Source organism: Gadus morhua, chromosome 15, assembly GCF_902167405.1.
Source record: "Gadus morhua chromosome 15, gadMor3.0, whole genome shotgun sequence".
Taxonomy (NCBI): Eukaryota; Metazoa; Chordata; class Actinopteri; order Gadiformes; family Gadidae; genus Gadus; species Gadus morhua.
The window spans coordinates 3,205,024-3,227,820 of record NC_044062.1 but is presented as its reverse complement, the minus strand read 5'-3'; the positions used below and the strand labels follow the sequence as shown (position 1 = coordinate 3,227,820).

The window sequence follows — 22,797 nt, the reverse complement described above, 5'->3', positions numbered from 1 at the left end:
TATTTTAATTGCATACATTCGGTCTTGGTACAAAGCAAAGGTTTGCTTTTATCTTTACCTCTAGAATTATGCTGCATGTTATATTTCAGATGAGGTTTTAACTTTTCCACCCCCGACATTTGTCTGCAACAAAGGTGGTTTGATCTTCGCTCTCTAAACAACGGCGATTTCATTCCAACCATGTCCGCATTTTCTAGTTGACACCCCGCTAGGAATTCTACCAGTCAGCACATTTGCGTGATCGGAGGAGGACTGTGGGTCGTCCGACACTGCGTCCAGAAGGCTTTGGTATTCATTCAAAAATACGTTTAAAAGAATTAAAGGATAACTTGCATGCTTAAATCAAACCCACTTTATGCGCGTCTTTATCAAAATAAAACTTAATGAAAATGTAAGACTATAAACACATTTCATGAGCACTTCACAAATGGTGTGGTTATCAGGTTTCACTGGAGTGTCCTTTGGAGGAGACGCCGCCGCCTAGTCCTATTCTACCGCTAGATGGCGCCAATGCTCTAGCTCTTAAGGACGGTGCTCGTCTGACTTATGGCCAGCTCAGGGCTTTCTAACAAGATGTGCTTTGATGCAGATAATTATAAACCCAGTGATTAATCCTACAGAATACCTATCTAAAATCCTAATCCTCATAGAGAGGTTAACACGATTCTGACCATGCCCCCGAATAGACTATTCCGATCGATAATGTTTTGATCAATGTAAAGAAATGTGTAATTGTAGTGTGCAGGCTTCCACCGTAAAATCTATTAATACTGTATTATTTCTCTAATGTATAATTACTCTGGTTTTGCTATTTACTTACTTTGCTTATTTAGACAGGCATGATTAATATATTGATCTGTGGGTGCAGGCTTGCTGTAGACATCCTGACACTTGATTAAACTTTAAGGTCAACTATAGATCTTTAGTAGGGTACACCACCCTAAAAAGTGGGTGAACTGAATTAATTGTGTACTTTTGATATAATCATATGTTTCGATATAGCCTTAAAGCACAGCCATTCATTCATTCATTCATATTCCATCCATCAAGTTTCCGGGCGTTTAAGGACTTCAAGATTTAAAAAATAAAAGTACATCTTTCACTAGACCCCGGTAACGTAGAGATGCACGGTTTCACTGGTGTATGCTAATCTAGTAAAGAGAGGGGCACGGCTTTGTTTGAGATTATTTTGGCCTGTTCTGCGATAGCAAACACCGGCGCCCTGTTTTAATGCTCGCACACGGCACCCGGCCAGTCGACGTGTTCCTCCCACTCGTTTCCCACTCCACCACAAGGCTGCACGTTGTGCGGATACCGGGAAGCCAAGGTTACACAGCGACTCCCCCCAAGGTAGGTAACATTGCTTCTTTTTTTTTACCGCGTTATTCGCGCTTCGCTAACAATGTTCGAGTTTTTGTGTGAGGAACGACCATAACAGCTCGACTTCCGAGGGTTTTGCGGATTACTCGTAGGACTGGAATGGCGTCAGACTGGATGTTTGTCGGCTGATGATGAGGCGGTGACCTCTGTTGTGCCGTAGCCTAGATGCGACCAGGAGGCGACACCACCGCCAGGGGTGGTGGAGCCCTCCCGCGCCCCCTCCCCTCCCCTCTATGGGGTTATGCAGAGAACCACCGCGTCTAGAGGGAAAGAACCGAGCTCCGGACGCCACTCGCACTCTTTTAAAGTTTGACGGAGCCAACTGTTGGTTTTTGTACGCTATGGTATGTTGACTGTTTTCTGTTCTTTCGCGATGAAATGGAAACTAAAGACTTGTTAATAATGTTATTTTCCATAGACCCTAGTCCTGTCAGTAACGAGGAAACACGTTGGTTGATTGAATCGCATGTTGGTGCTGGTTGGAGCATGTGCTTTTTGGCTACGTTTTAAAGTTGAATTCCATCATTATAAATATATGAATGTATAATATACGGATACATACTCACGGAAGTGCATCGATATAAGTAAATCCGCTTTTTTTGGAATATAGAATAAAGATAAAATGAAGGTGCATCTAGGCCTCTCCATCTATATCAGGATGTTTTTGCCTCCGGAAACATTATTTGTTCATCCGCTTTCATTTCAGTGATGGGATGTTGCCCAGAATGGGTTATTCTTGTTTGATATCCAAATCCTTTTAAACTCTTTTCGCTTTAGATGTCTGTTGTGTTGATATGCGTTAGTCCTCCAATAAACATGTACTAGTCTGTGGAATGATACTGTACTTTCTAAACAAACAGATTATCATGCACAGGTATCACTTGACCTTTGTACAGATATATCGTTTGGTTGATTTAAATAACCCTATCGGGGCTAGGTTATGATACACAAAAGCCAATTGTTACCGTGTTATAAAATATATTGGTATGTAAAACATTATAGCTAGAGAGATAGTGTAGCTTAGCTACCGGTATAATTTGATAGGTCCTCTCATTAGCGGATCTGTTTCTCTGTCCCCAGAAACCCAGGGCAACGCGAATAACCCCAGTGTATTCCACATACATTCATCCCATTAAACCAATGCATGCATATCGTATCAAATTACTCAGCAAAATGAATACTGCTACACCAACGCTTTGTATGAAATTGCTACTAATAACGGAGTGCACTGGCTTATCGACTTGCAGAAGCGTTTCACATTACACAGTGACACGCGTGGCGCCAGGACAGCAGCATCTGACATGGCATCGCAACGCACGTCACAGACAGATCTCCTGCGCCTTATCTCCCAATACACATGCAATATAGATGATGGTTCTCTGTGACATGATTAAATTGAACCTCGAAGTAAGAAGTGGTACACAGACGTCTTGAGTGTGATAATTATGTGTGTGCCTTCTTTGCAGGGATAGTTTGAAACTATGGTGCGATTCAGAGGAGTGCTCTACAGGCAGTGGCTTTGTCTTGTCCATGCTTATTGTTAAAATATCCTTAAACACATTGTAGTAAAACTTTTATTTGATGAAATCGACTATAGACTATTAACTCACAACATTTCAAACATGTATCAATGCGTTGTATAGTTTAAAGTATAAGCGATACATGTTCAAACTGTAGAACGATAAAGTTGCTGATCAAAGATTGGACAGGATAGCTATAGGGAGATCTCTTCCCAGCCGTAAGGTACTGTATCGATCCCCAATGTCCGCAGCCTGTAGGCATCTTGAGCAAGATGCCGTACCCTGATCAGCTCCTAACCGATATACAATCGTAATTCCCTCGCGGTGTGTCGACTCAATAGTGAAATTGTAAATCTCCTATTATACTATTGTGTTTTTGATATCGTTCCTTTGTGTGTTGTCATCACAGGTGATAAATGGAGCCATTCAATCACAGATTAAACATCTACATTGAATCATGGATGGGGCCAAGAGGTAAGGTTCCACATCCATTGCCTTTCGCTGCTGTTCGTGTAACTCCTGCATCACTTCCTCCATAGCTTCCTGTCATTGTCTGGGGTCCCGAGGAGCTTTTATCATCCACCTCAAAGTCTGAGTTAAAAAACAGCAACAAAGAGAACGGCGGGTGGCTAGTGTAGGGGCTGGTGGGTTGGACTCCCAGCCAAAAGGAACCAGGTTTGATCCCAAATGTTTTCTTTTGTTCTGTCTGCCTGTAGGCATTCCTGAGCAAGATGACTAACTCTAGCTGCTCAGTAATCACACTGAATTCACTTTGCTTTGGACCTGAGCGTCTACTAAATAGCAAAACCAGTGCATATCATTATCATTATTGTGGATACTCGTTTCTTGAGCCAAATGTTTCTTTTCCTACAGCGTACTTACGTTCCTGGCTATCTTATGGTACCTATGTTAAACATAACCCTTTCAGATGTTAGACAAACAGACTTCTGGGTTTACTGCTACGTTAACCGCTTAAAAAGCTTAATAGCGAGCTCTTGGAAGATACATTTGTTTCATATCGTTTTTGTTATTAAATGTCACTCCTTCTTAATAGCCAATCAGAGTTTGACTTTGTGTGCTATGAGCCGACCATGCCTTAAGCCTTAGTTGAGAGAACAAATGTACCAGAGACACTGACCTTCAACAACCAGTTTTTACCCATGTAACACACACTCTGCCTTTAGTGGTTTTGGAGAGAGTAGGATTCGCCTTCACCCAGTATGTCCTATATTTAGAACGGGTATGTCTACACTCTCTGTCCATACATGTACTGTATACAATTATTCCTTATATGGCAACACCCTTCCTCCTCGCTTCCCACTGCTCAGTCTCTCTATTAATCCCCCCTCGACCACTTCCTCAAACCCAAACAAAGGACAACTACGTGTCCACCGATGACCCACTTTATCTCTAACCCCCCCATCATCCCTTCTCTGACCCTTTCGTTGCAAGGACACTAAAAGTGCACTCGACGCCAGAAAGCCACACACACTGCAGTGTCAAAGTAAGACATGTACCCCCCCCCCCCCCCGTTCAAACTCCTAACATGCGCTTTGGCTTCCAGACCAGCGGGTGAAGGGATGGCTCCTGCTCGACAACTACCCCCCGACCTTGGCGCTGTCGCTGGCCTACCTGCTCATCTTGTGGCTGGGGCCCAAGTTCATGAGGGACCGCAAGCCGCTGTCCTGCCGACCCCTGCTGGTGGCCTACAACCTGGTCCTCACCGTGCTCTCCTTCTACATGTTCTATGAGGTGAGGAAGTGGGACAGCTTTGATGGGCCCCTCGCCGCTAGTGATGCATGGTAACCAAAGTGTTATGGTGCACTGGTGTTTTTTTTTTTCGATTCCTCTCGGTTTCTGTTAGGATGTCACTAAAGCGTAGTCCCCGGTGGCTGTATTAGGGTGTTCGATCCCTGATGTCCGCAGCATAACCTGTACGCCCCCTTGAGAGAGATGCCCTTCTGACCCCTGAGGGCTCGTTAACCACATTTATCGGAATCGTCCGAGTCGCTAGTAAATGACTGAAAGGGCTTAAAAGTCAAACAAAAGCCAGCTATGGTCTCATTCAAGATGAACCCTTGATCGGTAGATACCGGTCACACGCCGCTCAGCATTGTGTGCTGTGGTTTGAATTAAATAGGACTGGTTGGACTGGATGAGACACAGGCCAGTGGCCTTTGGTGTGGTTCACAGAAACCCAACCACCAGAGATAGGGGGTGGTGTCTGGGGGGGTGGTGGGGGAGGGGGAGGGCACAGCTGGGCTGTGACAGGGGTCATTGTTACAACAAACAAATCCTCACAGACATCCCTACAGCCTCCTTTTGTCTTCTGAGGACGGCCATGGTACGCACATGCTTAATATCTAATTGACAAGGTTTGCATTGGATATCTTAAAGATTTAGAGGACCTAATTATTAACGGGGGTCAAACAAATGTGCCTTACAGGCGGCATTGCCGAGCGAGGCTGTTTTACCGACTGGTACACAACAGCCATTTTCAAACTGGAAACCAGGGTGAACCAGGGTGAATCCACCCAATGGATCGCTTATGAAGTCGTCAAAACAAGCGGTTGATATAACTAAACCTTTGACCTTAAGTGTACCACTAATTATCACCATGACCTTTTGCCGGCTACCTCATATGCACATGGTGCACAAAATGGATAGAAACACGTGTAGTGGCTGGGTTACTACTGCCAGCTCCCCGACATTTATACACAATTAGTACCGCAAGAGGCCATGGCCAGGGGGAAAGGGGGAAACATGTGCCCGGACCACGTTGCAAAGAGAAGACTTCCTGAAGAAATACCTCAGCTGTATAAGGGGTCAGAGGCCGGAGGCCCGGACCCAGCCAAGCGCACGTGCTGGTTGATTCGACACGTGCGCTCTCTCAGGGCCCTGTCGTGACCCTTTGACAGCAGCTGGGGCGTCCTGGGAATCAAAGTGCACACCGAGCTGCTCTTTATTGTGTTACAGCCTCGGGGAGGGGCGGAGCCGTCCTTAAACCGTAAACCCTGATTGCTGCTGTGTTTTTAGCTTGTGTAATGTCTATAATCCATCCGGGACGAGGGGCTTGTCCTCGCTCACATCTGGTGATGTGTAAATACTCGGGACAGCGTCTAGGCTCTTGAATCAATTAGGAAAGCAGTGTTGATGAATCATGCGGAGACGTGAATCTATTCTTATTCGGTGGATCAGCATCGAGCGAGGCCGATCTCTGCCTTCTCAGCGTGGATTCTCCCGAACTGATGCAGTCGTTAACCAGCGGCGTGGGGCACCCGGATCGATGCAGACATCAAACTGCTTGGATTGCGTTGCAGAGACCCATGCATGAGACAACGTGCTCCCACTCCCCTCTCCTCACTGATGGCCCAGAACCGGAAGTCATGAGGACAGCCGGGTTATTAGAGCATCATGTTGCAGCTGTATCCTTCCCCATCATTAGAGCAATTAGCTTTCAACGTGATGGCCTGTTTTCAAGGCGAGCGGGGGGTAAATCCCCTGGAATGGCCCAATGGATGTCTGTGGTAGCTCACTACGCCCAGCGCGATGAACTAGAAGGATCGGCAGGATTCTTTCTGTCTCTGGCCTGCCATTTAAAGTCCACATTTGAGAAAAGTACATTGGAAAGGTTTCTGAGGAAGAACAAAGTCATTCCCGTGACAGTTAACATGATCATTGATGAGACTTAGAAGTGTCAAACGGAGGATTTAAGAACACTATGTTAATTGCTAAACAGTTCATATTGTTTTCAGCCCCCTCCCTGACAGAGTTGTCTCTGACCCCCCGCTGTTAGTTGATCAGGGACTGAATGTTTGGTCCTTAGCCTGTTCTTATCCCCCTCCCTGCCCAACATCTGTCTGTACCCCACACTACTCTGGAGGATTTGGTCAAACAATTGCCGTTGATTCACCTTCCTCCTCGTCCCTGCCAGACCTGTCCCTAAGCCCCTATTGTTCTGAAGCCATTGATCAATGGAGCAACTGAGGGGTTGGTATCAGCATCAAATCCTCTTCTACCAGCCCAACAACAGACCCCCCATAGACAAACAGGTCTGGGCGGCGATCCCACCCTGGTATCACAACCCGCCGACGGGTTCAACCTGCAGAGGGTGTCGGCGATGTCGTGATTGGCCTTTCTCTGCTTAACGGTAACCCAATAGGAAACAGGGGGTGACGCCTTTTTGTATGTTTAACATAGAAAACGGCCAATGATTGGAAGGTATCCCATCGCCCCGCCCTTGTCATGTGTTTATACACTGATGGTCGAGGTGAATTGAGTTGAGTTCGTGCCAAATCATAATAACGGGACAGTGACGAATAATGAGAGATTAAACATAATGGGAGATATTGAAACATAATGGAGGCTAACACTGAGGGTGACAACTGAGAGGTCAACCATGTACCAGGATACCTGTGGTTGATGGGGTCCCCTGCAGCAGCCTGTGAATCAAGGGTTCTGCGTAGCGTTTTGGCTCTATGGTGTATCTGGGACAAAGGTCATGGAGGCTGCACCCTGGTTTGACTGCACAACTCCTTCATAACCCGGAACACTGTTTAATCATTTTGACGCACAGTGTATTGCATGTTAAAAGAAAAATGCAGTGATTCCAAGAATGTGTGTGTGTGTGTGTGTGTGTGTGTGTGTGTGTGTGTGTGTGTGTGTGTGTGTGTGTGTGTGTGTGTGTGTGTGTGTGTGTGTGTGTGTGTGTGTGTGTGTGTGTGTGTGTGTGTGAATAAAAACTTGCCTTCGTCTTGAGTCTATAAACAGTTAGCCATCGTCTTCCTCCTCATCTCCCCCAAATGACAGAAGACTGTTATTGTGTGTGTGTGTGTGTGTGTGTGTGTGTGTGTGTGTGTGTGTGTGTTATGTTCGATATAGTTTCACATAGCCGTGACGTAATGCAGTGAATTCCTCCACTACAGTCCAGCCTCTCACGCTTTGCTTGACCGACTTTGTCCGCAGCTGGTGGCCGCAGTGAGGAGTGGAGGGTACGACTTCTACTGCCAAGACACACACAGCGATGACGAGACCGATAACAAGGTGACTGAGCGACTGAATAACTGTTGGAACTTTATGTTCATTTTGTATACTTTTCTTAATGGTTAGACAATAAATAATATGTAAATAAATTATATATTTGTATGAAACAAATTGAATAGGCCTTTGTGTATTTTTCTATTTATATACATATATATATAAATAAATTAATAAATATATATAGCAATATATATGTTTGTGTGCAAGTGCTTAGAGAAGTGAAAGACGTATACATATAAATATACATATATAAATATGTATATATATGGATCTGGATATAGGTGGAAGTTAAATAAGCCAGTACCTGAAAATCCCATCCGATGAGCAGCAGACAGGAGTTACTGTAATGTTTTATGACATGATAACCTTCTTCAAAGGCCCAGGTGGCCGTCTGTGATAGCACAATATGGCTCACTGTGCCAACACCACAACCAGTTATGGCCGCAGATTGTTACGTTTTATGGTTCATGCTTAACCTTGAAGGCCTTTTGGAAATGTGGCCATGTTCTTGATCACGTGAGGAGTACATCGATAAAATCACCTCAAGCTACTATCGAGTCTTCCTCTGCGAAGAACACGACACCTTATTTTATTTTTGTTTCGTACGTTGGTTTTTATTCGCTACGTCTGTGACTCCAACCATCCTGAGCTTTGGTTTCTGTCTGTTCTCTCCCCAGATCATCCATGTGCTCTGGTGGTACTACTTCTCCAAGCTCATCGAGTTCATGGACACCTTTTTCTTCATCCTGCGGAAGAACAACCATCAGATCACGTTCCTCCACATCTACCATCACGCCAGCATGCCCAACATCTGGTGGTTCGTCATGAACTGGGTGCCCTGTGGCCACTGTGAGTGTCCCAGCTCGACTTCACCCTCCAGTGATGCACGTCACTCCAGTAGCCAGCGTTCGTCCCAAGGCCTCGACTAGCCGGGTTAAATAATTGATATCCTGCAAGCGATACACCCACTATCGAAAAGCCTTCTGTGGTTCTTTTCACCGTTCTCCTTCAAATCTCTTCCTGTCTCAACCACAAAATGATTTCAGTTTTTTTTTTTTTTTAAATCTTCCTCTTTTTGATTTTAAATCATCAAATGTATCTGAAATGCCTTCTCAACTGGCGTTTGACTCGCCGTTTCATTAGTCCAGTGTCCCTACTTGCCACCCAGCCGATCCGGAGGTGTTAAATAACTGAGTTGGCCGAGCGACGCGTTCGACCCGACCGTTTGCCTGTACCAGCCACTCACTCGCCGGCCTCCTTCTCAGTAATAATTCATGCGCCGTCTCTCTCCTGTGTGTGTTCTGCCAGCGTACTTCGGGGCGGCCCTCAACAGCCTGATCCATGTGTTGATGTACTCCTACTACGGCCTGTCCGCGGTGCCGGCCCTGCGGCCATACCTCTGGTGGAAAAAGTACATCACACAGGGACAACTGGTACGCCCGCTGCTTCAATCGGTTGCTTTGTTGTTCCCAGTGCTCCCAAAGCCTTTCATCTTAAGCCCACCTGTGTGTTATTATTGTGCTGCTGCTGCTGCTGTCCTGAACCTCCTCTGTCGTCTCCCTCCAGGTTCAGTTCTTATTGTGCTGCGGTTTCCCCTGAACTCCCTCCAGGTTCAGTTGTTATCGTGCTGCGGTTCCCCTGAACTCCCTGCCTTGTCTCCCTCCAGATTCAGTTCTTCATGACGATGACCCAGACGCTGTGTGCCCTGGCGTGGCCCTGTAACTTCCCCCGGGGCTGGGTGTGGTTCCAGATAGGATACCTGGTGACCCTCATCATACTCTTCACCAACTTTTACATTCAGGTCAGCCGAGAAGATTTACTTTTCTTTTTTTTGGTTTTGCTCTTTATACGTTTTTATCAGTTTTGGATTAATGTTTTAAAGAGAAATCTTGGGTATGATGGCTCTCTCTCTCCTATTTTAGTGGAATTATTTGTACCCTTCTGTCTAGCCTTATTTTGTGTGTCACACTTTCTTCCATTATCAAAAGGAGACATTCCGATCAGTATCTGATCGGAATGTCCTCTTTTTAATCAGTCATCAGTCAATGGTAGCAGATCAGACCGATGTGAGAAACACAGAGCATGCGTAGTACGATCTCCCTCTGATATTCAGATTCCTCGCAGTATGTCAGACAGTAGATGAGGGACACACGTGGCCTTTCAGGTTTGGCAGGCAGGGCATGAGTGATGCACTGCCTCCGTGGAGAATACCAGTTGATTAACATTCTTTTCGTACATTCTGTCTCCATTGTCTCGTCTCCCTCGCTTCAACCCCAACAGACCTACAAGAAGCAGAAGGTGTCCCTTAAGAACGGCTCCTCAACGAACGGACACGCCAACGGAGTGTCCCACGTGGAACACTCTCTCCATAAAAAGCTGAGGGTGGATTAATGTACAGTACCACGACCTCACCGAGCCCTTTGTTGTAGAGCAGCAGCTGTTCCGGGGACACGTGTATATATCCCCGTTCATACGATGAACTTCAAATAGTTTGGTATCCACTTGGGAAAGTAAAAATAGCGATAGCCCCAGTTATCCAGAGACTTTTACATATTTTTGCACATATTACCACTAATGGTATTACATAATGCTATCATAGCTGTACTTCCAGGACTGGTTTTATCTGTGAGACAATAGTTTCTACTCCATATATTTAACACGCCTCCATAGCCGAATAGCTTGCTGGTTGACGAAGGGCCTCTCCCAGCCCTTCCTTGGTGCCCGTCGCTCACAAAGCCACACACTTGTCATTCCCGTACCTTCTGTCTACAACGGTTCCGTGGATCAAAGCACTAGAGCCGTCTGAGGCAGCCCGGAGAGAGCTCAACGCTAAGTTGATTTGTCGAGTGACATCCGGTAATAAAATCGAGAATTATCTTCCTAATTATAGAACATTCTTTCTGGCCCTTCCCCTGTACTGGTTGTAGTACTACGTGTTCCCTCTATAGTTGTGACTTGATGTATTTATTATGTACAAGAGCCACCTGGTTGGCCAGCGGTTTAACCCTGAGCGGATGGGATATTATTAATGTACAGTCTAGTTTAGGAATCCTTTAGATTTTGTTTTTTAACTATGTCTTACATTTTTTTTTTTAACCTGGCTTGTGAAACGCTGACTTCTTGGCAGTCGGTGATCGGTCTGATCAGCAGGCCCGAAGCGCGATGGCGCGGATCTCATACACTCGGTGGAAACGTCTGCCAGAGTTCTGAATCCAAGACGAGCGTAGAAAACCCACACTCCTCCTGCTTGGCATGCCATGTCTTCCACCCCAAAATCCAGCAACATTCCTCCAGACCATTAAACACAAGCTTCGATACAAAGGGCAGATAGACATTTAGTAGCTATATTTAGTAATTTTGACCTTTTTAAAACCTTTACGTCTGAAGAACACTGAACGATGAAAAAGGCAAGGGCTTTGATGTGGGGACGGCCTTCCTCTGTAAAGCACTGCACAGACCTCTGCCTCCAAGCCCATCCTACTGGTAGATTTACAATATGATGGAGGGTTCTCAGGGTGTAAATGTCTGTCATGAAGCCCCGGTCTCCACCACATAATGGTACAGCTTGTGTTGGGGCTCCTGACGTCCGAAGAGAACGAAGAGACCGGGGATCCAAAGCCAAAGTCCATCGCAGAAAAAAAAAACCACACGGTTTTTTATGTGGAGCAGTGGCATCTTTCTTTGTTTTTGTGCGCGTTCTCGAAGCACTTGCACATTTATAAACGATTGTAGAGTACTCGTCAGACCGGCAAACTTGGGCCCCCCTGCACATTGCTGTGTATTTTCAGCTTTACCACAGGATGCATCGAGCCAGTCATACATGGTCGATTATAAAAACTACTCCTTCCCTTTTTCTGGTTGGAGGTGAAATGCATTGAACTTGTCGCAGAGTATTCCATGACATGTCCTAGTTGCAAATGCCTTATGAATATTGCTACTCGAGTGTTTGTATGTATGTTCATTGTTCATATATATATATAAATATATATATACATATATACTTACTATTGTAAACACCCATCTATAGCTATACTGTTGTATTGCCTATACGCCTTATCAATGAAATGCAGGTAGGCCTAAGTGTGGCTCCTCATCAAATCTGTTTTTTCACCCACTGACAGCTGAAATGCATTTTAAGGACAAATGCTATACAAAGATTCACAGGTAAAATTGTGTGTGTGAGTGTGTGTTAAACACACACACACATACACAGGCACCCAATGTTTATAAAATTTTGAAAAAAATTGAAGCCTCATTGTAGGCCAAAGTCCATTTTAAACTGTCACTAAATGCTATGAATAAAAATCACTAATGTTTCATCCGTGCTGTACTTTAGTTTTTGTCTGCCTGCTTTGGTTTGAGTTCCTGATATACTGAAATCTCAGGTGTGTGAGATAACTGCCTAACCCCAATTAGACATTTTAGGTTGTTTTTTTGTTACTATGAAGTCGTTGGTCCTTTGACACTTTAATCCAAACTGACTGACAGGAAGTTCAGATGGACTTCAGCAGTGAAGGTTCTAGGGCAGAACCTTTTGGGTAAGGAGTTGAACCCCAGACCCAATGCTATCCTGCCCCTGACAGGCCCTGAATTACCCTCATTGTTATATACGTTCGTAAAAAGAAAAGGTCTGATTTGTCAATCCACTATTTTTAGTTCCCAAGTACCGTAAACATGCAGTTTAGACGACGTTTTGAGGAGTGTAGCCCCCCCATACTGGTAGAACGGGGGGCTGTGTCCTGGGGGCAGCACTATAAGGACTGCTCTATGAGAGCGTCTTCTTTTCTCCCTTGGAAGAAAGGCAGCGATGGGCGTTCCCGGTGTGAGCTGGAATGCCGTGGCGCGACACAGACCACACCCACTAGGAAAACAGAACCACTTCTTTGTGTGAAGTTTGTCTGCTGACTAGAGCGCTATCCAAACAGTGCCCTTGCTTACTTCCACAAGTGTGTGGGGGGTCTGTGTGTGTGTGCATGCATATGTATGTGTGTTAACTTCAGGAACGTGGAAAAAGTTACAACCATGTCTATTCTCCAATTTCGTTGCCCCTTGTGCAATGACAATAAAGAGATTCTGATTCTGATTTAGACTGGCCTATCCAGTAGGAAGGGTCTTTTAAATGTATGTTGAAAGGCAGTCATCACATTTTCGGTTGATGCCGTAAGCAGATACTTTAAGCCAATCCAAAAAGTGTGGGGGTGTGGAAAGCCCAGATATCAAATATGCTACTTCCTCTTTTACTGTGAAACCTGAGAGTGTTGTGTTGCACAAGCCATGAGGCCGTAGACACAACGCGGCCGTGATTAGTTCCTTCCACATAATCACATCGTCTAGTCTGTGTCTGATCACTCTACACGTTCTATTAAATGCTAAATCCGTTTGACGGAGTGCTCTGGTAAGATATCCGTTTATGGATTATAAGGGACCACAGGCTGTGGAGAAAACACACCTAACCTGTCCAATGCACTGCCTTCCAGGTGCACCTCGTTGAACCCAACCCTGTGAAGAGGGAAGACTGATGGTTCGCTCATGAGCACTCTAGGCTTAAGGTCACCGTGTGACGTCTGTCATTCTCTACTTCCAGATTCACCAGGGCCCCATCAATGATTAACCACCTGCTCCTAGTGAGCCTCCATTATAGCCCTGTAGCCTTTATTCCCGCTACTACTGAGGTGACTTATCTTATCACATGGGGCTTGCAAGATAAGCGTATTGTCTTTTGTTATATTTCGGTTGGCTATCCAGGAGACCAAATTTAAAAACAGCCGTCCCTGCTAGGCCCATCCCTGTACAATTCTCACATCTATAATCAAAATCTATACGTCGTTTGTTAAATGCCTTGATAGGTCTCGCTTGAGTCGGAAGTTATGAGCCACGGTATATAACAAATGTGCACTGACAAGTTACTGTACAAACCCCTCACGACAACATTGTTGGAGTGACCTTGAACTTAACTTGATCTATTTCACGTTTTTGTTTGGCTCAGTCTTTATCTTCTTTTATGTCCAACACAATTTGTAACTGTAATGGCTTTAACTGGCAGTTGTGTAATAGCCGGTTTGTGGATGGTTAACTAAGAGCTGTCATGTAGTAAAAGTACTCGTGGTTTAGAACTCATTTATAATTCTGCCTGAGCCTCATGTTGTACTTCTGCTTTACTTAATAAAGGGAAATAATAAAATAAATCTGTGATGTAATTTCAGAAACCGCATCTGTAAAATGAATATACGCCCCAAAAGATGTTCCACAAATGAAAGACTGTCACAGAACGTGTCCCACACCGTTTATTTGACCAGGAAAAACAGAGAAAGCCAAGATTAGGTGAAAGCCCGAAAACAATCGACTGTATTATACATTCCATATCCTCAGTAAAAGTAGGGCATTATGTTTAAAACCTAAACATGCCGAGAGGACCAACGAATGTGGAGCTAACATTCAGTCAATAAAAATAAAGACTCCGCTGTACAGAAAAAAGCAACTTTTTGTAGCAGTGTATTCTTCATGATGCTGTGAAAAGTAGAAAGATCTTCAGATCCTCCCACGCACACCTGTGTGTCCCCTACAGCGGCCCCTCTGAGGAAGCTGTGTAACTCTTCACACGGGCAAATAAAAAAGGTGCGTACATGTTGTCCAAGTTGAACACCGTGACCACCGTTTCTCCAGTTGGCCTAAAGACAAAGTTAAAAGATGTTCAGGGTCGACTCGACGGGTATTTGAATGAAACTGCACAGCTTTATCTCGTGCAACGACAACAGTGTTATGTAATCATCGTAGCGTTATAATTACATATACAGGCGAGTGAATTTTATCCACCCAGAGGGGCTTACCTGTAGGTGATGTGGCAAGAGTGGTGGATCCAGCTGAGCTTGTTGTGGCGCCCCCCGGAGGCGATCTTTAGACCCACATGGAAGTTATGCTCAGCTTCAGGGGCAGGGTTCCGCCTGCAGAACCGATTCCTTTGGACTTCTGCCACCCTCTGGTCACAAACGGAACAACACGTGTGAAACAGCATGTAGAATGTTTCCCATGTAATCCACCTGGTGGTAAAATATGGCACCTTTAACCATAACTATACTCTACAATTTCCCAAGTTTTCCTAGAGTGTGAATTGAAAATACATTATTTTAAACCAAATCGTAATAACTTATTTTAAACATAAAAGTGCAAAAATCTTTTTTTACATTTGAATGGTAGAATATAGTTTTTCCTTTCAAATAAAATCCCCAGAAAACTACATTCAGAGCGTCCCTTGCAAAGTGATCTTCATTTACAACGAGAAAAAAAATAAGTTGCATTTGCAAATTTGGACGGTTCTCCTCAGCCAACGGTTTCCTCATCTATGAACTAAAAGATCAGAGACACGGCAGAAACACGGCCATCCAAAAGCAAATATCACTGTACAATTTCCAAAAGACCAACCAACGAGGAGCGGTATCATAAGCCCCCCTTTCATCACACACACACACCATGAAACATGTCACCACACTCACCTCTTCCTTCTTCTTGGACACAACAACAAATACTTTGGTTTCATTGTCGGTTTCCTGGGAGAGGCGGTAATAACCGAGCATTACCGATTCCACCCTGGGAAAATAAGAAGATAATGAGAGATTAAGAAACAATTGACAGTTCAGTTGTGAAACATAATGAGATATAAAAACATTATCAAATTCTAGATGCGTGTATCCCAATAACACATATCAATATCATTTGATAGATTTCCCAGAAACCCCTCTGCCCAATGAAAACCATCGAAAAGACATTTAGGAGAGTCCATCGTGAGGATTACATCACCGTGTGTTTTTACTGCGCAGGCGAGGAATCACAGTCACCGGGTCTTCAGGCGTGGTCAACATCCCCACCTTCCCATCTGGGAAGAACCGGAGGTACCTGGAGGCAAGCAAGACAAAACAAAGCCTCCGTGAGCTTCCACCCCGTTGACTCTTCTCCTGGTCCGTGGTCCGACACCCAGCCCCAAGTACCCGGGGCGGATAGCCTACGATTTCCACATCCTTCCTGTAGAAATCCCTAAACAAGGGGCACAACCTCTACCTCTACTTGTACTCCACTGTATACTGCCCACTTGTGGCGCAGATACAGTAAAAGTAAATATAACAAATTGAGTGTGGCGTATAATGATGCTCTAAGAATTCTGCTGAGGCTACCAAGGTGCACAAGTGCCAGTCAACTGTTTGTAAACAGTGGTGTTCCCACTTTAAATGCATTGCTCAGGAATCTGATGTACAGTTTTATGATGAGATTGACCATAATGACTTTAACCATGCCTAAGATAAGCAGCATCAGATACACTTCCAGTCTCTGGAAGCATTGGAGAGTGTCTGTATGTTTTTTAGTTGTTTTTCTTATTTGTTTGTTGTTGTTTTGTCTGTTGTATTGTCGTGTATATGGACCTATATGAGTCTGAAATAAAGATAAATAATACCCACTGAACAGTGATATTAAGAATACCTTGTTTTCTAACTCCTACTATGCGCAGCTGTGGGGTTTTTCAATCTTCAAATTTTTTTAAGCGTCCACTCCAGTTATGATCGTATGTTTTGATCATTCCCAGTATGACTCGGATAAACGGGTCTGCACCATGACTAGGTGTAAATGTCAAGCCACAAACAGGTCAGTAGCCAACGGTCTGGTGGGGTCACACACAAAGCCCTGGGCTCCCCACCTGTAGTACGCTACATGGTGCCAGGCCCGGTAGAAGCCGTCCAGGGACTCTTCACCTTGACGGACATATGACACCTTGCTGATGTAGACTCCTGAAGGCAGAAGACACGGTCAGCTACAGGTTCCTCTCGTCAAAAGGGGAAATCAGCTACGTATTTCAGATGAAAAGCGGAGTTGTTGCAGGTGGGTGAAAAAGTAGTGCTATGGATCGATGTGTGCACGGAAATGCACAAGATTTAAAAACATAGGATAAGACGTACATGTTATATGGCCTCCAGCTGATGGAGAGGTTCAAACCATGCTATTGCATGAGGTATCCGTTATTGACCATTTTACTTAACCTGCTAACATCTATCACACATTCTGGCTAAACCCCCTTATAATCTGATTGTAGCGAGAGGAGTCAGTGAAAGGGCTTTTTTATTTACACTTGATAATGGGCGGGGCCTAACTCCTGAACCTACCTGTCACAGATCAATTTCTGTCACTTGTGACAGACAATAACGTTTTTCTTATCTAAACTCAACATGGGGGTTTGGTTTCCCTATAAGCGTGTGGAAGCCTGTGGACCATCGGAACATCGAGTCGCGTTACCGTCAAAGCGAACGCGCGGCCTCTCCAGGAACATCTCCCTCCAGGACTGGAAGGGGGTGAGCGCAGTGCGACCCCACACCCTGAGGCAGGCGGAACGCCACAGGTCAGAGTCCCTGGGGGGAGCGGGAGGAACAGGAAGTCACGGTCAGGAAGGCCCTCGGGAACACCGGGATTAAGGACAGCTCAAATACCAGCTTCATTTATTAATGTATGGTTGTTGTAGGCAATAAATATGAAATGTATGGTTGTTATAGGCAATAAATATGACCTGTATGGTTGTTAAAGGCAATAAATATAAAATGTAAGGGTTTTATAGGCAATACAAATGAAGTGGATGGTTGTTATAGGCAATAAATATGAAATGTATTATCGTTATAGGCAATTAGGATGTGTCGGTGTGTGTGGATGATGGCTGGTCCAAGCAGCCTCACTTGGCCGAATCTGATTGGACTGGAGGGTGGAGGGTGGTTTCAGATTTTTTTGTTTTTAAGCCCCAAAAACGCCGTCACCGTCTACACGAAAGGCACTTCCGATAAAATATTTTGTCGTTTTTACCCGCAAGCGCCCTCGTATAAACGGGGCCTTAAACAAAGGGACGGATGCAGAAACGCGACTGCACATGTCTGGGGGGCGGGGGCTGACCTGGCACAGATGTAGAAGCCCCGGCAGACCAGAGACAGCTGCTCCAGGGTACGCATGTCCAGATCACTGGACACCACCCAGCGGAAGATGTACATCAAGACCTCCGGCGGTAAGGCTGTGGGTGCAGAGACACAGAGGACACTGCAGAGCATCAAGAGGCGTCCTTCGGTCACTATGAAGGCCTCTCCGCGGTGCAGAGAAGGAGACGGTTTATGCAGATGGAACAGAGCTGTCAATCTTCGATATCTGCATTAATTGTTTTAAGCTCGTTTCATTTTTTTTATCCCTCGTCAGCCAGTAAATCAGTTCAACCGGTCACATTCTGGTGTGTTTGTCCTAGTCACCTTGGGGACCACAAGTTGTAGGAGGTGGCGGAGGGAACAGCCTATATCCGCTACTCAACAAAGTTAGTGTTTCCCCCAACACTGTATGGTTAGGGCGGCCGCCTTAACAACGGTAGGGCCCCGCCTTGACTACCAATGAATACAAATATATATTATAAAAAAAATATATATATATATATATATTTATTTAGTAAATATTTTTTAATTACTATGCAATAACAAAGTACAAAGCTCTCGTAGGGTTTTGTAGCCCCAATCCTTGACCACCTTGACTAAGACATTTTCTCGGGGAAACACTGACAGTGTTCTTGCTGCATCCATAGACGTACACTACAATCACACACCTGTAATTATCGCTATTTGTTATATTGTATGTACAGTATTGATCATTCATCTCAATAGCACTCGGCGCTAAAAGCAAATGTTTAATTGCACATCGGTACATGATTATAGGGTGCTATTGATAACATGAAGGTGTGAAGTTTCATCCCAACGGTTTAGTTTTGGGTACCAACTTTTGCCGAAAGACCTATTTCAGTTATTGAACAGGGAAACTAACTTTTCCAGAACACACACTTATCATCCTCTAACAACTGCTCCTGCTCGTACCAAAAGCCCTTTCTTTAACTTATCTATTTTATTTAAATGCATTAAAATGTTTCCATGTGAAGGACTTTGAGTCTGCCTTGTGTATGAAAAGTGCTAAATAAAGTTGCCTTGCCTTGCCCAATGAGACAGCCAACGCCTTTGCTAGCAAACAGACCAGGTTCTACCTAGCTGCATCAGTCGTAACAAACTTGTCTTTCCTCTTTACAAATGATCGCTACAACCAAATCAAATTAATTTCCATATCAGAGGGCATGTTGGCACTGACACACTGTATCTGAACAAAGCCAACAGCTGCCTCTTCTTTTCAGTGGGAAGAACCCAACTTACCAGAAATGTGCATCTCAGACATTGCTGTCTCGGGCTGGCATATCTTTGGCCAGGCATCTTCCAGAGTCAGCTGCTGCTGGAAGTAGGCAATGAGATCTTCGATGTCGGCCAATCCTGCCGAACTAGAAATGATTGCCATTTTTCAGTTTCAACCAATTTCTTTTTTCTCATACACAAGAGGAGAAGTATCAATGAATGCATTTTGTGCATTTGGTTTTAACCATTGTTCTAACCCACGGTCGTCCTTTTATTTCTCTCCATAAAAACTGTTCATATAATAGACATGATAAACGTGTTGAGCTAATAGGAAGGTGAAGAAACCAGAAATGTCTGGAAGTTTAAAACTTCAAGGAAAGACAGCATCTGGCTTACACTTAACGAGACGGAGAGAGGTGGAATTTAGGGAATTTCTTAAATGTTGTACGTGCTTGCTTAACTGCCATTAGCGTTTCCACAATACTATTGGTTTATGTCATGCAAAACAGCTTTAAAGGTGACATATTATACCACCAGGTATGAGTTTGATTAGCAGTTACAAGCCGTTGTGAAAATCGGTGTCTTCTGACATCACTAGTGGGCGTGTCCACCTAGATGTGTGCTGGATAGATGAGTCTACCAGCCTACCCAGTGGACCGGAGCAAACGTTGCTCATCTATCCAGCACACATCTAGCAGGACACGCCCACTAGTGATATCAGAAGACGCAGGTTTTCAAAACGACTTGTAACTGCTAATCACTCACACACCTGGTGGTATAATGTGTCCCCTTAAACAGCTTCCATTAAACTATAACTGAGACCCTGAGAAAAGGTTAGGTGTTGAATGAGTTTCGCCCCGTTTAATTCAGGTGAGGCCAAGTGTTTGAATGAATCAGAGGTCAAAGAGCCTACCTGTTCTCCCCTTTCTCCTTATCGGTGCGGTTGTAGTTGATTTTAAACTCAATGTCCGGCACCAGCTTTATGGCCCGGCGATAGAACTTGATGGCTGGAAGTACAACATGAAAGGTGATGAAAGCATGCATGTGGCTAATCGAGTGGAGCTTGTGCAATCTGTATCATAATGAGATTTTTTTTGCATACACAAGATTTAGTACCTACATGCACATTGCCCAAAAATGATTTGTTAAACATTTTGGATTCTCTTCCCCCCTTTTGATACCTTCATAAACCGCTCCACTCTGCTCTTCTTCTACGGCTTTCAGGAACAGCTCCCTAGCCTGAGATTAAACATCCATATAAGCACGTACAGTTTGTGTCCCGTGAACCAAAGGCTCAAATGAATGCACTAGCCTTCTAGTTATACCGAACAATTCGGCTTACCTTTCGCTCGCATGCCGCTTCTTGGGCCATTCTTAGATCGGATGCCCTCGATGAGCCTTTGCCCGACCCAGTCTCTCCCGCATTGGGATTCAGCTCAGACATCCACTGAGCTCTGAAGGCACTGAGCTCCAGCTGAACAGGAGATATGATGAAAAGTTAGGCTAAACGTATGGTTTCCAGTTTAAGGACCTGCCCAAGGCAATGCACACTACAATGTTCTTGCTGCCTTTTGCAGCCCCAACCCCTTCTAAACAATGCGGTGAAACTCGTCACTGTACTGGACTTGTTAGAACACATGGATTATTCAAATAAAAAAAGAAATGCTTCAACTACTTATAAAGTATTGCAAACAATCTTGCCTTGAGTTTGGGGCCATCTGGACCTGTATCTTCATCTTCATCTTCATTTGCGCTGACCACATTAGCATTTTCCTCTTCTGCCTGCAAGCAAGAAACATGGATGACTTAAAATATTAAATTGGATATAGGAAGGAGGTCAGTGCAGTTGTTAGCATGTTTGACTCCTGAATGAAAGGTTCTGGCTTGACTCCCCAAAGTCAACAACCAAGCTGTACAATCATTGACCAACATGCCTAACCTGCGGCTACATAACACTTATCTGACATTCGAAACACGACTTCCAAATATTCACTGGAAGTCACTTTCGATAAAAGTGTCAACTAAAAAAATAAATAACTATAAATAAATAACCAACGGGTAATAGAGCCTGTACATCAGAATGCATTACGGGATATTTTGCTGGCGATATGGAGAAGACTCAAGAGAGTTGTAGTGCTGTAAAATCCTAACCCCAATCTCGGAAACCGACGCCTAAAGTCTGAGGACAATTTACCTCCGGGGTCAACGGGCCATATTTCTGGTCGCTACCTGATGATGGATAAAGGCTATTCAAAACGTTCTCTTCCGTGCTCGAGTCATTGTTTACAGTCCGATTGAGAAGGGTGTCAACACCGATTAAATAACATCCTGGAATAACAATAGCCCAAATAGTGTTGCTTTGTGTGCATTCCATCATAACTTTCGTAATAAGGTTTATTTTTTTTATTTATTTGTGGCAAGAAATAATCACATTTCTTGCCACTTTCCCAAATGCCATGGGCTTCTTGCTAAAATAATTGTGGATAAAGGGGGCGTTGGCCCTCTTTGCTCAGTCATCTGCATGTGTGTTTATCTAATGTGCTTGAGTTGGTCCGCGAAAGGTCTTGATTTTGTGGTACACCTTAAAGCCAAATGTTGACAGTATGTATACAGTATATGTACCATAAAAACTGCCACGCAAAGAGCATTCTGCGGCCCTTAGCTAGAATTGGATGAGCTTGAAGTTGTAATGGTGCAGAAAACATTATTTGTAAATGGACTATCCGGACCCCCTAAGAAATGATTAATATTTCTGCCATTCATGTGTCACATGCCATTTGGATCAAAACTTTAAGTTTGACAGGCCAACTGATGGCCGTTTGCTAACCAATGGCTGATTAGAATGACCCTGCTTCATAACAAGGATCTTGAGGATGGCCCTGAAGATCCTACCATGTTCATAATTAAAATAAATACAGAAAGTACATGTTAAACAGATGTGTCCAACCTATCCCAGTACTGTCATAGCAATATAATGCACATTTTCTTCAATGAATATACATTTTTCTAGGTAAATAGACCTATATATAAATAAATCTGTGTCTGTAAGGTCAGCTAAAGGCTGGTATCTAAAAGCAGACAGCTGCCTCCCACACAGCCATGTTATCCTCCAGTATAGTCGCCGTGCGTGAGTCCACGCACCTCACGCACATCAGTGACTACTGAAGGCTTTAGCTTCATGGGTTTTAAAATAACTGCTCTGGGGTTGGCTTGAATGCAAGCCTGGCATAAGCTGCATGCAAGCTTGACAATAAGAAGACATGCCAACTACAACAACAGACGGGTTAATAAATAGCTTAGGTACAGCCACGCAGGTGAGGCTAGCAACATAGCATGCTAACCACCAAGTTTCTCTGCACACGTTTCTAGATTGTTTACAAGTACAGGAACTGACCATAGTGGCTTGCTTGCGGTTTCTTCGTGCGTGCTTTGTTTGTCTCTCTGCGAATAATCGATAGTATGCCTTACAGGTCACGGTCGGAGAAACGGACAAAACTCCTAATAAATGTGCGAGATCGAGTAAAGGCTGCCATGTCTAGACTCGGTTCCAAAACAGTCCTCTTTCTGGTAGAGGAGGCGACGCGCTGGCTTCAGTGTTTATCTTCGCGTATACCTCTTGTGGCGTTACCCCAGTCTACTGCAATGCAACATCCGGTCTCTTACTTCCTATCAGCTGTGTACGT

The 22,797-nt window shown here is 44.4% G+C and overlaps 2 protein-coding genes across 3 annotated transcripts; one reads left to right on the top strand and one right to left on the bottom strand.

Annotated features, from left to right (window-relative positions):
• The first annotated feature begins 1,196 nt into the window (after window positions 1–1,196).
• Window positions 1,197–11,201, top strand: elovl5 (ELOVL fatty acid elongase 5). Of its 2 annotated transcripts, none has more exons than XM_030379039.1 (8): window positions 1,197–1,350; window positions 3,310–3,374; window positions 4,465–4,652; window positions 7,866–7,943; window positions 8,618–8,789; window positions 9,249–9,373; window positions 9,607–9,741; window positions 10,221–11,201. In XM_030379039.1, exons 2-8 carry the CDS (start codon window positions 3,317–3,319, stop codon window positions 10,329–10,331), a joined length of 867 nt encoding a protein of 288 aa, XP_030234899.1. In that variant the 5' UTR covers window positions 1,197–1,350; window positions 3,310–3,316; the 3' UTR covers window positions 10,332–11,201. The 2 variants fall into 2 exon arrangements, with proteins under 2 accessions (XP_030234899.1, XP_030234898.1); XM_030379038.1 differs by lacking the exon at window positions 1,197–1,350 and adding an exon at window positions 1,417–1,724 and having other exon boundaries at window positions 10,221–10,824.
• A 3,003-nt stretch (window positions 11,202–14,204) lies between these two features.
• fbxo9 (F-box protein 9) lies at window positions 14,205–22,762 on the bottom strand. Its single transcript, XM_030379036.1, has 13 exons — window positions 22,509–22,762; window positions 20,816–20,896; window positions 20,457–20,588; window positions 20,296–20,353; window positions 20,028–20,121; window positions 19,139–19,260; window positions 17,859–17,973; window positions 17,217–17,329; window positions 16,624–16,714; window positions 15,735–15,830; window positions 15,431–15,524; window positions 14,768–14,916; window positions 14,205–14,608 (listed from the first exon to the last, which is right to left on the bottom strand). The coding sequence occupies exons 1-13, from the start codon at window positions 22,509–22,511 to the stop codon at window positions 14,500–14,502; spliced, it is 1,257 nt and encodes a 418-aa protein (XP_030234896.1). The 5' UTR covers window positions 22,512–22,762; the 3' UTR covers window positions 14,205–14,499.
• Window positions 22,763–22,797: the final 35 nt, after the last annotated feature.

Excerpts from the sequence above, each read along its gene's own strand:
- elovl5 (XM_030379039.1), top strand. The coding sequence starts at position 3,317 with ATGGAGCCATTCAATCACAGATTAAACATCTACATTGAATCATGGATG. Across the intron at positions 8,790-9,248 it reads CTGGGTGCCCTGTGGCCACT|CGTACTTCGGGGCGGCCCTC; the intron begins GTGAGTGTCCCA and ends GTGTTCTGCCAG. Across the intron at positions 9,742-10,220 it reads TCACCAACTTTTACATTCAG|ACCTACAAGAAGCAGAAGGT; the intron begins GTCAGCCGAGAA and ends CAACCCCAACAG.
- fbxo9 (XM_030379036.1), bottom strand. Across the intron at positions 17,974-19,138 it reads GTCTGAGATGCACATTTCTG|CCTTACCGCCGGAGGTCTTG; the intron begins GTAAGTTGGGTT and ends CTGCACCCACAG. Across the intron at positions 16,715-17,216 it reads GCCGCGCGTTCGCTTTGACG|GAGTCTACATCAGCAAGGTG; the intron begins GTAACGCGACTC and ends TTCTGCCTTCAG.